General features: G+C 37.2%; 3 protein-coding genes across 3 annotated transcripts; 2 read left to right on the top strand and 1 right to left on the bottom strand.

The window, feature by feature from the left end:
* LOC18769965 (protein CHLORORESPIRATORY REDUCTION 6, chloroplastic) lies at positions 1,682–3,373 on the top strand. Its single transcript, XM_007202873.2, has 4 exons — positions 1,682–2,079; positions 2,265–2,396; positions 2,495–2,703; positions 2,803–3,373. Exons 1-4 carry the CDS (start codon positions 1,866–1,868, stop codon positions 3,007–3,009), a joined length of 762 nt encoding a protein of 253 aa, XP_007202935.1. The 5' UTR covers positions 1,682–1,865; the 3' UTR covers positions 3,010–3,373.
* On the bottom strand, positions 3,447–5,887 carry LOC18769703. Its single transcript, XM_007202870.2, has 6 exons — positions 5,466–5,887; positions 5,201–5,363; positions 4,502–5,113; positions 4,146–4,244; positions 3,913–4,053; positions 3,447–3,804 (listed from the first exon to the last, which is right to left on the bottom strand). Exons 1-6 carry the CDS (start codon positions 5,516–5,518, stop codon positions 3,649–3,651), a joined length of 1,224 nt encoding a protein of 407 aa, XP_007202932.2. The 5' UTR covers positions 5,519–5,887; the 3' UTR covers positions 3,447–3,648.
* Positions 10,389–12,190, top strand: LOC18771642. Its single transcript, XM_007202595.2, has 5 exons — positions 10,389–10,647; positions 10,740–10,801; positions 10,964–11,051; positions 11,434–11,504; positions 11,614–12,190. Exons 1-5 carry the CDS (start codon positions 10,584–10,586, stop codon positions 11,851–11,853), a joined length of 525 nt encoding a protein of 174 aa, XP_007202657.1. The 5' UTR covers positions 10,389–10,583; the 3' UTR covers positions 11,854–12,190.

Below are 13,085 nucleotides of genomic sequence, written 5' to 3'. Positions count from 1 at the left end.
GTAGAAGAAGGTTGTTGGTTTTTTTTTCAAATTTTGGTTTGCTTTTCTTGGTGGGAATAAAGACATCTGATGCATTAATTGGATTTTAAACATTCCTTGGTATAGTTGTAGAAATTATGGAAAAATATATGATTGATTGTAGCTAAAAATATCAAGTTAATAGTACTGCTAAAGTAGGTAGGTGGGCAATGGCTTGCTCGAAATATTTTGCTTCTTCTTTTTTGGTCAATTGTTTTGATATTTTGCTTAGAAAAGAAGCAAAAGAGTAAAGCCGCATGGGGAAATGAATGAGATATTATTACTGTTCATTCATATTGTGGTGTACGTAATTAAAAAATTACTGAAAATATTATAAAGGAGCATGACATGACAAGTCTCTTGGTTTTTTTACTGGAATTTACTCTTCTAATTCGTAGAAACAAGAAGAAAGCATCTCATTTTGTTGCATTAGGTTAGTTGCCAGAGGGGTATAGTTGCCATTAAACTTGACTGTGTTAAGCATATGAATTTTTATTTTCTTCATTTTGGTATAAATAAATAACTTCAATTTTATTTTATTCATCAAACATATTGGAATCCTTCCAAACGATCCATAATCATCAAGATGAGATCAAAAAAATTTCAAATAAAAGAAAAACAAAACACGTGATTGTAAAAGGATGCTTTAATTTGATTTGTGGTAGAACTACGAACAAAGAATTCGTCCAAAAGAAAGAAACAAAATGATGAATTATGGACCATTTCACAATTATGTTACATAAAAGATGAATGAATTGTGGTCACGAAATGAAAGGCTTAGACCAATGCTGAATTGGGACCATGCCTTTCTTTTTTGTCATCGACCAAATGTACATGGGATGGCATGTTGCATCAATTATCTCACATGTGTTGTTTATGAGATAACAAGCCTCTAAACTTTATGGATGCCCAGACCAAAAAAAAAATATTTATGGATGTCACTTTGAACTTCAATTAGTAATTTCCAAGAGCTATGGATATATTTTTCTTTATTTTTTGAAAAAAAAATATATGTTCAAAAAATATGATCATTAGGTAGGAGTAATTTAGAAGTAAAAGTTGGGCGAAACGTCTTCTCATATAGAAATAAATTTGGTGTCAACAATAAAAAGATAATTCGTTCAAATTTGTGGGTTTTTGTGTAAATGATATGCAAACTGAGTGTGAGGTGCATTATCGCCACACGTCTTTCCTTCTTTCTTTCCTAGAAATCATCAATTAATTGTGGAATTACTTCAAACGAAACCCAACCCATGTGGCAGCACATAAGCAAACTAAATAGACTCAACGACACAGAGACAGACAGATGAGGCTTTTGGGGTCGTCATAATTAAATCCTTTAAAACTTTTGTTCATATTTCATAACACCAAATTGAACCAATTTTCTGTTCTTAATTATATCTTCTGTTGACAACATGAAACTGAAAAACAATATCAAATTATGAGTTCTTGCTTGCGTTCATATGATTCTGGTTTATGGATGGATTGGCATGTGGTGGTTGATGATTCTTACTGATAATATGTTGTGCTGGCAGGCTCTGGTTGGAACACGAGCATAGGTTATGTGGCCAAAGGCAAACATTGATTGAAATAGACAGGCAACAGGCACTGCCCAATGGGGCCTCTAATTGCAGATTGGCCTTCCTCATTCATGGGCTCCAAAACACAATCAGCAGCAGATTATCCCAGCCCAAATTTGAAATTTGATGCTGAGGATGAGGCACATATTATAAAAAGCCATAAAGGGATAATATGAGCATTCAAAACACAAAGGCCACAAGAAAATGCAAGAAAGAAAAACAACTGTATTAACTGTCTGAGAGGCTGGCTGGCAGGCTTACACAGCAATGGCTGCAATCTTCCAAACCCTGCTTCCCATTTGTTCTTCCAGACAGGCCATATCCTCTCCTGCTCCATGGACTCCCCTTAGACCACCCATCTCAGATTCCATGGCCTCTTTGGCCATTTCAAACTTAAATAGGCGGCAAGGACAAGTGGCAGTCTCAGTTGCCTTCAACCCATCTGGGAATTTTGACATCTCTTTGTATGACGAGGAAGAAGGTAAAACCTTTCTTAATTCATTAATTGGGTTCTCTGCTCACTTTGTTTATATCCCTTTATCTTTTGGACAACTTCAGAAAGCTTGTTCCTTTAATAGGATAAAAGGCCAAAACTTTTTTATACAACCAATATATTGGATATGAAAACTTGGTCAAATCTAACTGACGAATTATTGTGGTTGACAGACACTAGTAAAGTTGAACCTCCAATGCCACCAAGTGAAGGTCGATTTGAAATAGTTCTTGATAATGATGTGATTCGGGGTCTTGACTTATCCCCATTTCATTCTGCAACTGGGATTACCAATCCTTCATCAGGTAAAGCTATCAATTGAGCATCAGATTTACAAGTCGAAGTTCATGATGACTTTTTATGCAAAACCCTGATGAAGTATTACTGCAATTTTTGTAACTAGCCAAGCCAAAAGAGTTTCTTGAACGTACAATTGGCTTTACCATTAACTATACAAGAGAAGATCCACGTGATCTTAGAGAACTATCAGAATTCCCTGATATAAGACTCTGGTTTTTGAGACTTGATGCCTCCTATCCCTGGTTGCCTGTCCTCTTGGATTGGCGAGCCGGAGAACTGGCTCGTTATGCTGCCATGTTGGTTCCACACCAGGTATTGTATTTTATAACAATGCCATTGTTTCAGAGTTTGAGAGTGAGGAGGGGCTTGTCATTGTTTAATGAAATGACCTTTGAAATCTTATCTTTGCAGATGAACATGAGGATGGGGGTGGTCTTCAATCCTGAGGCACTGGAACTATTCGTTATGCAGAAGGTTTTTATTGTGTACTCATGGTTGAAGCAACATGACATTCCAAAGCCTAGATTGAAGACCAGTGACATGGCCAGGATGCTTGGGTTTGGAATTGGAGATGAGCTCTATGACTTGATCGATAAACATCCACTGAAAAGATCATAAACAAATCCCAACTTAGAGTTTCCTAATGTCATACATGATTGACAAATAAATACCCCGCCCCGGCGTTGATGGTGAGCCTAATTTACTGTCACTAGGAGTTGCACCCTTATTCTTTGATGGTGACAGTGAATCGATGTCACAGAGAAGCTGCTACTAAAACCAATGATTTACTAGAGCACGAGAGGATCCTTTCTTCAGTAGCACAATGGTTCTTTCTAACTTCAACTTTTGATACAGTTTTCATCAAATTCTATTCACAAAGTAATTGTCTGAAAAAAGGTGGTTCATAGATGTTCAGCAGATACATATTGCCATGAACTACTGGGTACTCAGAATAGTCATTATAAAATATTATGTTTCTGTTCATCTTGATTCTTGTTCTCCATATTATCATGCATAAATAAACATACATCATACATGACGTTCAAATCCGCACCTGAGTGAGAAATTTAGAGTATATACATTAAGATATCCTCATTGTTTTTGATACATAATCTGTACATTTACAGAAAAAGAAAATGAAGCTAAACTAAACTAGGCTGGTGAACATGGAGAAACAGAACATATATAGAGTAGTCCCCAATCCTCACCATGTACTTTTCAGAAAAATTCAGCTTCATAAGACATACTTTACAGACTTTAAATAAGTGAGGACGAGGGGCGTGTAGTACACAAACCAGGAGATTTGCATATAGGACATACATTTTTATATCCCAGCCATTGTTTAATGCAAGCAATGTGGAAGCCATGCCCACAATCCAATGTTCCTAGCTCATCCTCCTCTACGAAATCCTCCTGTCATGAAGACCAACATTGTAATGCCATTCACTTTGATAGGCATTTATCGCTTAGTCACAGAAACTTGATAGAAAGTCAAATTAATATAAAGTATAAGCAAAATACCTGGCAGATGCTGCAAAAGTCTTTCTGAGCATTTTCTTCCGCAAACAAAAAGTAATTGCTGCGCGTGAGAGATGCAACAGCTGCTTCCTCAGATAATCCTGTGCTGACATTCCCTATATGATCTTCTAAAGCCAACAACTCCTGTAGAATGCGGAGTAAGTAAGGCAAAAGAGATACAAAAGTATTATTGATGAAAAATTCAGTGACAAATGGAAGTTTTGATGTGAGAATACCTCATATGACATGCTATCCACATCAAGCCACATAGCTCTAGAACGATTGCGCATTTCAATTGAAACGTGCAGAGGCCGTTGGTAAATAACTCCAGCATTCTGCTCGTTAGAATTAAAGACGAAAACAATGCAATCAAATGATTACACAAGCTATGCTATAATGCTATAACAGATTGATGTAATGATCATACAATCATTTAGTTCTTGGTTCAATACAGTTATACATATATGTCTATTGTTAGGCTGAGAATCAGCAGGTGGACACTGTACAGGAAGCAGGGCTTACCATGCTGCACCTTCACATTTGTAGTCATTGAAAAGAGATTTCCTAAGATAGAATGAAATAATAGACAAACCTCTGTGACAAGCCTGAAGTTCACTCCACGGTTAGCTGTTACAACAAAAAATGAAGTCGAACCTTCCAACAAGCTATCAGCCGGCGTGTGCATATATAGAGTCGATTCCATCAGTAGTTGCCTCCATAGATCAATTTGGGTAACATTTTGGACCCCATTATCATCAGAAGAAAAAGCAGAAGCTTGACCAAATCGAAATGTAGAATCTGCACTTACGTGGGGAGGCCAAATGGAAGGACACAAAGACCGCAAAAGGTTGTTAGGCAGCCCAAAAAGACTTTGGAAAAAAGAAATATGGCGAAGAGGAGTAGATCCAAGAATTAATGTGGTGTAAGTTCCAGAATTAAGCTCATCATTCTGTGAACCTGGAAAATTAGCTCTTCCAATTTGGCTTATGGTATGAGGTAAGTTGAGGTTTGAAGTGTTAGCAATGCAACTTGTTATGCTCCTTATGGTAGCTCCTGAAAGCGGATCATGCAAACTCCTTCGAACAATTAGCCCTGGTGATGATGAGTGGTCCGACTGATAAGGCAAATTAGAGTGTTCCTTGTTTTGAACATGGCTCGTGGGTTTTGAAGCTTCATGTGGTCGTCGGAACGAGGATGAAGAAGTCTGGAGAAGATGCAACCATACATGTATGAAAATTTGAAACAAGAAAACATGTAAAATGCAGAGGAACTATTATGAAGTTTTACTCACAAGAAGAGATAGAAAATGTCCATTCTCCCTCTCGGATTCAAAATTGGCACCTAACCCAACATCTGGCTTCAGCTGAGAGCCTGGACTTAATTCATCTGAAAGCTGATTGATCCTTTCACTGCAGCCACATTTTTGTCCATGAGGGGTACACTGACATCTTCTTCTGCGTACAGAACAAGAAATTACATGTTGAATTCACATATACATACAAGTTCATGAACTAGTTGGCCTGGAAAACTTATTTTTGTTCTCCTCAATGACTTACGTTGATGGGATTTGTTGAGGAGGAGGATTATTGGAACAAGTTGCACGCCTCATTACAATGAAGAGGAGCTACCGTAACTAAAAAGAAAAGAAGAAGAAAAATCAAAGCTACAGAATGCCTAATATATATTATTATTAAAGACTAAAGATTAGTGTTGAAAACGAGAGGCAGAGTGCAGAGACGTTAATCTGTGAATCAAGATTAGAGAGGAGGGAAATAGGTTTTGCTCTTTGCATTGGGAATTTTGAGGGGGGTGGCTTAGCGGTTAAGGTGGGCGGGATTTGTAACGGTAAAATAGCCAACCACCAACTGTAAGGTCGTTGACAAATGAATTTGAGTGGAAGCGCACGCACGCTTTTCCACTGAGAAATAAACTCGGGCTTGGGCTTGGAGCAGAAAAGGTGTAGGCCCAATAAAAGAGGGAGTCGACAGGATTAGGCAAAAAATGAAGGCCTAATAAAAATAGGCTTGGACATGATTAGGAGCCTAGGAAGCAGGCCCAAAAATTCAGCTTTTGTGTGTGTATGTGTTATATTGATATAATTGAGATTCGAACTTGGGCGCAAAGGTTGGACTCATTGCCCTAATCAATTGGCCTAACTCATATTTACATTTTGTGTTTTTTATGATTGTATCATGTTGTACATATAAAATTACATAGTCTCCGACTTCCCTTTCATTATCCTTTCAAAATAAACTCTTATACTAAACCTATAACTTTCTTAAACCCAAAACAGTGTAATTTTAGATGTGAATATACCCAAAATCTAAGTGGACAATCCTCTCTCTATTTAACGATGGTAAACCCCCCAAAAAAAAAAAAGTTATCATATTTTATGTGGTAAGTAGGAGTTTCATTACTTTTCTTGACATGTCAAGGAGTACACATGTTATCTCTCTAGAAAGTACTCTCTTATCTCATGACAAGACAAGGAGTAGATGAATTCATCCGTTGAATGGCAATTCGTGTGTGGAAAATGTTGCAAATTCACATTTCTCATGCCTTGGTAATAAAAAGACGAAAAAGAAAAGTATAGGTGGTTTGTTTGCTCGTAAGAAGTCTCTCTCCAAGATGGCCCAGATGTCCCTCAAAAGTTTGACCATGCTCCTTGTCACGAGTGATGAGTGGTGACTCTAATGCCCGCCTAAACCCTAAACCAATATGTTGAGCTCCATGGCTTTCATGCATGGTTGAGGAAATATGGGTGCATTGAACATTTTCTTGTACCTATTAAACTATCTTCTCTCCTTAATTAATAATTTTGTTTATATTTAGAATGTATAATTGAGGCGGAGGATGGCTGCCTGATAATTAGGGAGAGGGGGAAGAGGGGGGGGTTCACAGCCCATGTGCCAATGTGGCTGAAAGCACATGTTAATTGCTAGTACACAGTACACACCACTAGCCACTAGGTATGGAAAAAGGAAAGGGATATATATATATATATATATATAGAGAGAGAGAGAGAGAGAGAGACCACACCACACAAAAACCACCAACATATATATTTTCTGTGTCGATAATACAAAGACTTAGATATTAGATAGATACTGATATTGATATATATATGCTGTTTCGCTATTGGGAGGACAAAGGTTACAAAAATTTCAAACCCGGCCCTCCTGCTGACTATAATTTTGTTTCTTTGCATTCTCTTTCTCTGTGTTGTGTGTAAAGGAAGGGGTTCCCTACTTCCCATTTCCCACTGTACGTACGTAAGTTGACAAGATTAAATGTTTCATGCAGCCAGATGTTCAGATTCAGATCCAGACTACCGGACATATACATACATATATATATATATACATCAAGGGATGCCATTGCTGAGGATGTCCACTTCATCTGTTATCGAGAATGTAATATTACTCAAAACATGACATATTGCCTTGCCGTATACATTATTCTTTCTCGTCTTCATTTAGTTACTCTAGAGGAAGAATGACTAGAAATTAATATGATGAAATGGATAGCATTATTATTATTATTGAATGGATTGTATACAAAAACTGACTGGTTTAGCATATGGTATTTATTATGCATGCATGCGATGTTCATGTTCCTTTTGCCACTGCATTGGCATCCCCAACCCATTAATTTTCATGTCATGATCATGAACCTGCGACCTGTCTATTGGGTCCAATATTTATTATATCACCCAACCAATTACTTATCTCATCTCGCAGATTTCTGGTGGATTGGTGATGAGATAACTATCACATTTTTAGCTAGTGTAGTTAGTAAGAAATTTCAAAGGGAAGGGAAAGCTCCCATTCGAATTGGATTTATCTTGAATAAAACATTGCAGACATGCAAGCACAAAACATGTCTCTCTAGATCAACTACATGCTAGCCTTGAACTTGAAACCAGTGGACAGTGGTCCAATTTCAAACATGATTAACTGAATCCCAAAAACATGTGATGTCCCTCTGTCGGCTCAATATATCTATATATATTTGTCAATCTTCCACACATTTCGAGTAACTTGGATTTGTCCAGACTCCAAATATACATTAATATTTGTGTGTTTATGTTAATTAATTATCCCAAAATTGATTTAAATATATCTGAATTATATATGTTTTACGTACGCGACGCTTCTCTTTAATGGTTGAACAAATTTGTAAGATGATTATGACTGTTGATGGACATCCGTACTTCTCATCTGCTGTATGTATCTTTCTTTTTAGTAAGACTGCGTTTGCGTTCATTAATTTAAATCAATTCTCCAAACACCAAGAAGATTTCATTCATTCTTTAGGACGATTATTGAATAATAATAATTGAAATTCTCAACGCCTCTGCAAAACAATTAAATAATAAATGACAACAGAAGTTGCACTTTAGAGGACGCTAATAGTTAATTAATGTTTTTATAATTCTAGCTGATTGATTAGGTCATTTCATTTGACAGCAACCCACAATTCAAGCATTTTTCTACGATCGACAAACAATGCCCACTGTCACTCAAGTGACACCAGAATTAGTGTGATCCAGATTGGCTAATCCATTATTTTTCATGAATTATTAAGTGATCTAAGTAATATTTGTTTTTCCTCCTTTTCGATAAAAAATAATTAATCGCTTCAAAATCTGAAATTCAATGTCATTAAAATTTTAAAAAAAAACCTAAGAAGCTGCAACCACAACACTATCAACAACCGCTGTGAAAAAAGAGAAAACAAGAGAAGAAGGGACCATTACGAAATGTCATGGCATGGCAGTCTCGACAAACGTCGTCCGGGATGTTTGTTTTTTATGGTCAAAGCACAAACATGCCGCGTGAAACGGCGGTGCCCACGTGGCCATATTTTATGCCACGTCATATTCAGGTGGACGTGGACCCTGCTAGATGTCGACGTCCACGTGGAGTGGTCATCCCTTGAGCCGGCAGCCAGTACCTAGAGACATATACTGCCACGTCTGGACTGGAGGAGGCGGTGCGAAATGGGTGACTTTCAACTTTGCCTGTCGCCGTCACATTTACTCCGGTTGCTTCCTGTGACACGTGGGCTGCTGCCCACTGCGTTTTGAGAGCTCAAGTCGTGGCACTGTCTGATTCATGATTAACATATAACTGTACAGGAACCCATGAACTAAACAGTAGCAAGTAATTTGCATTTTTATAAATTAAAAAAAGGCATGCCTTGCAAGCATCTTTGGTAAATACAAGTGAAAGGAAAGGCCTTGAGTTGTCATGAGTGAGTGTGGAATGCAGTATGCACGTCCCGTCCCTCGCTCCAATCAGGCATACCATATAAACGCAAAAGTTGTAAAGTGCATGCGTCATATCTGATCTGATCAATCACCCTAAACGGAATACCTATGCTCTTATAGCCATATGATTCTATTCCTTTTTTAAATGATTCTATTCCTTGACCAACCAAATTACGGCAAAATTACATGCTTGGTTGGGTTGGTACCACTTGGCAAATCAGCTTGTCTAATCCCACCAAAGGGTTTGTTTTTTGTTGCATGGTACAACACGGAAAGCAAATTATATGGATGTGTGCAAGTCTGATTGATACATCGTGCTTCTGAGAAGATAGGGCATTAAAAAGAAAAGGCATGGTAAATTAAGGGTTCTTAGGTTTAATAGTCATCTTAATTTCCACTTGATTCGTATTTTGATTTTTTAATTTTTAAAATCGTTCTCGTGATCTTTCAATTTTAGTTTCGTTAGGATAAATGATTATGCCATTAATTTTCTTATCTTTTCTATTAAATGAAGGGAGAAAATAATCTTTTTGTATTATTTTTAATTTTCACCATATGAATATTCTTTTCACTCAAAAAATTAAAATAAAAACTAAAAAATCTTCTGAATATTTTTAATTTACCTCAAAAGTGAAGCAATTTCTAATTTTGACCCTCAACAATATACAATGTGCACATGCTCAAATTTAATAGAAAAAAATAACAAAATTGACGACATGACTATTTCTCATAACGAAACTAAAGTTGAAAGACCACGGGAACGATTTTGAAAATTGAAAGACCAGAATGTGAATCGGATCAAAATTCAAAGACCATTAAACCTAAAAACTGGGTAAATTAATTAACAGATTAAACAAGATTTGAGAGAGGATTCAGGAAATCCTCATTTTACCCCAAAAAGATGGGACATTTTGCAGGGAAGGCAGAGAGTGAGCAAAGCAACTGTGCCTTTTCATAAAAGACAAATCTGGTCCCCATAATGAATTGCCTTTTGAACTGGAATTTGATTAACACAAACAAACCGTAATCCAATGGATTATAAAACATGTCTTTTATTTCCTTGGACAAGGACTTGCACTTTAAACGAAATGAAATTTAAAAAGAGAATTGAAAGCATAATCATCCATCTCATATAAAGTTTACATGTTGAAGAAATTAGTGTGGGTGGGCCCAACCCAAAGATTATATATGTATTTAAGCAGGGATCTCCCAAACCCAAACCATCTACCATTCAGATTTTGCTCTGCATGTTCAAGCTTTTAAACAGAGAGAAAGAAAAAGAGAAACCTGCAGTGCAGCAAACAGAACACAACACTTTGTTGTTCCTGACATTTAATCTTCTTGCCCATCTCTCACTCAGTATTTCTTCTGCCATATTTCTGTTTCATAAGATTTACTCCAAATGACAACTCCATCTCTAGCAGTCTCTCTTCTTCTTTTGTCCCTCCTCCTTTCTGGGGCTCAAGGTATATATTTTTGCAAAACCTAGTTGTTAGAAAACTATTTATGTCTATGAAATATTGGTTTCAAATTAGCTCATTTTGGTTTTCTTTTGAAGGGATTCGATTGGAGAAAGGATTCATCTCTGTTGCACAACAGAAAAATAATAATAATTTACAAGTGAGCTCTTCTTTCATGTTCTTTGTAAAATTTTCTCACCATTCAAGATAATTAAAATTTCAGACGTGGAAGAACAATATATGTATACATGTTTCTCATTCTTCTTCTCTGTGCAAAATATTTTTCTTACATTACTTTCCGTAATTTGATTGTTAAATGCAGGAACAGGAAACTGCTTCAATGAAAAGAAGTGCTGGTCCAGGAGAGTTCAACAGTCTCTGCAAAGATGGTGGAGAGTGTTCATCATCAGGTACCTTGAAGAAAACAGTTTCTAGAGAATCCAAGAAGTCATCACACCACTGGTTACCAAGTATTCATGAAGATTATTATGGACCTAGGACCCACAAACCCAAGCACCATTAGTTTAGTTAATTACCTTCCTAGCTACATTTTATTATATCATTCCATCCTTCTTAATTTTATCCATTTTTTGGCTACTAGAAGAGCTTAGTTAGAGATATATAGCTAGAAGAATAGGATCAATGTTCTTCAAACTCTTGGGTTTCCAATCTACACAACAATTTTTGTCCCTTCCCGAAACTAATCTGATTAACTTAAGTTCATGCAGTAAATCAAAGACTCATACATATTACATTACCTTAATTAAGTGGTTTTGATTTGTATTGTTGCAGGAAAGACTAGAAAACTAGTCTCTAAGACAGCCTCTAGTGCTGCTACCACAACCACTAACACCCCTTCAAAGGTTGGTTTAATTAGTCAAAATAACAATATAATAATCTCGTATTTAAGTTTAAGTAACAATTGATAGGGGTTAGGTTAGGTGTCTCTGATTCTGTGTGATCCATGTACAGAATGACAAGGATGATGGAGGGAACAGAGGTGACCTGGACCCAAAAGGTGAAAAGGTTAATAATAATACACAGCCTGGTGGGGAAGATGGTGATGCGAAAGCTAAGTCATCATCGGTTATTTCAAAGCACCAGGAGCAGGAGGCTGCAGTAGCCCACCAAGTCCAACACTATCCTGACCTCACAGACATGACTGAAATGGACTATTCTCCAGCAAGGAGAAAACCTCCGATACACAACTGAGTCCGTCTGAGTGTAGGGAAAACCCAAAAAGACAAAAATAAAGAAAACACACACAGAAAGTGATCCAAGTCAGTCAGTGTTAGACAAATAAAAGAGGAATATTATATTAGCCAGAGAAGTTGGACAGCATTACAGAAATGCTGCAGAATTTTAGGGCTAGGAATGAATGATTTTGTGTACATAGTAGTATATTCTATTAGGATTTTGTTATAACTTGCTTTTAAACTATGGTTTGGATGATGTAGTGATGATTACCACTTTTATAAGGAATAATATTTTTTGTCATAACTTATAAAGATAAATAGATGGTTTGAAGTCTTAAACCAAATTTCAGTGAGTGTTTCTTATCCACACTTTTAATAGATCATGAAATAAATTGGTTAGAACTTGAAGTGCAGTGTTGAGTTCACGGAGTAGGTAGGTGTGTTGTTGATGATCTGCTGCAGTACGTGTTTGTATGTGAGGAGGAGGAGGAGGAGGAGGAGGAGGAGGAGGAGGAGGCTTCCCTTCCCTTTGTGTTCTTTGTTGAGTGAGGGATTGGGCCCACCAGGGATTCTGGAGTGAGCTCACCATGTTTCACATATAACATTGATTGGATGGACGGTGATGGTGTGAGGGGTCAGTGAGTGGCACTATGTTTTTAACATGTGGGCTCTCACATGTTCCTTGTTGGGTCAAATCTGCTGTGGCCCGGACAGCCGAGAGTAACGGTACATCATCATCACCACCAAACCTAGTAGTGTGGGCTCATTTGGTTTGGATGATTTGATAATAATAAATAAAATAAAACCCATGAAGCAGTTATCATGAAATGCATAAATGCTTGAATGCTTGAATGCTTGTAAAGATAGATTGTTGTTTTCTGACAATATGAATAATATTGAGTTTGGTTCACTGCACTGCACATATTAATGAATAAAATTGGCAAAGAGAAAAGCCATACCATTACCACCAGTCAGTGGCAGACTGGCATTGGTCCTCCATTTCCAACGGTTTCCGTTTATAGGTTTTGTTGATGAAGCCTGAAGCCAGAAGAAATGCTGATGATGATGAAGATGGACGGTCTGAGTGAGTGAGACCCAAACTGGTGTGGTGAAGCCTGAAAAGAAGGGTTGCTGTTGTTGCTGCTGGCTGCTGGCTGCTCATTTTCCAAGTTCTCGTATCGTATGCCATGGATCAGTTGAGTTCCACCGACGGGCTTCCCACTACCATACACTAGATGGGCCTCATCA

The sequence above is a fragment of the Prunus persica genome, chromosome G7, assembly GCF_000346465.2.
Source record: "Prunus persica cultivar Lovell chromosome G7, Prunus_persica_NCBIv2, whole genome shotgun sequence".
Lineage (NCBI taxonomy): Eukaryota > Viridiplantae > Streptophyta > Magnoliopsida > Rosales > Rosaceae > Prunus > Prunus persica.
Note: the sequence above shows the minus strand (reverse complement) of the source record. Positions and strands in the feature narration are given on the sequence as shown.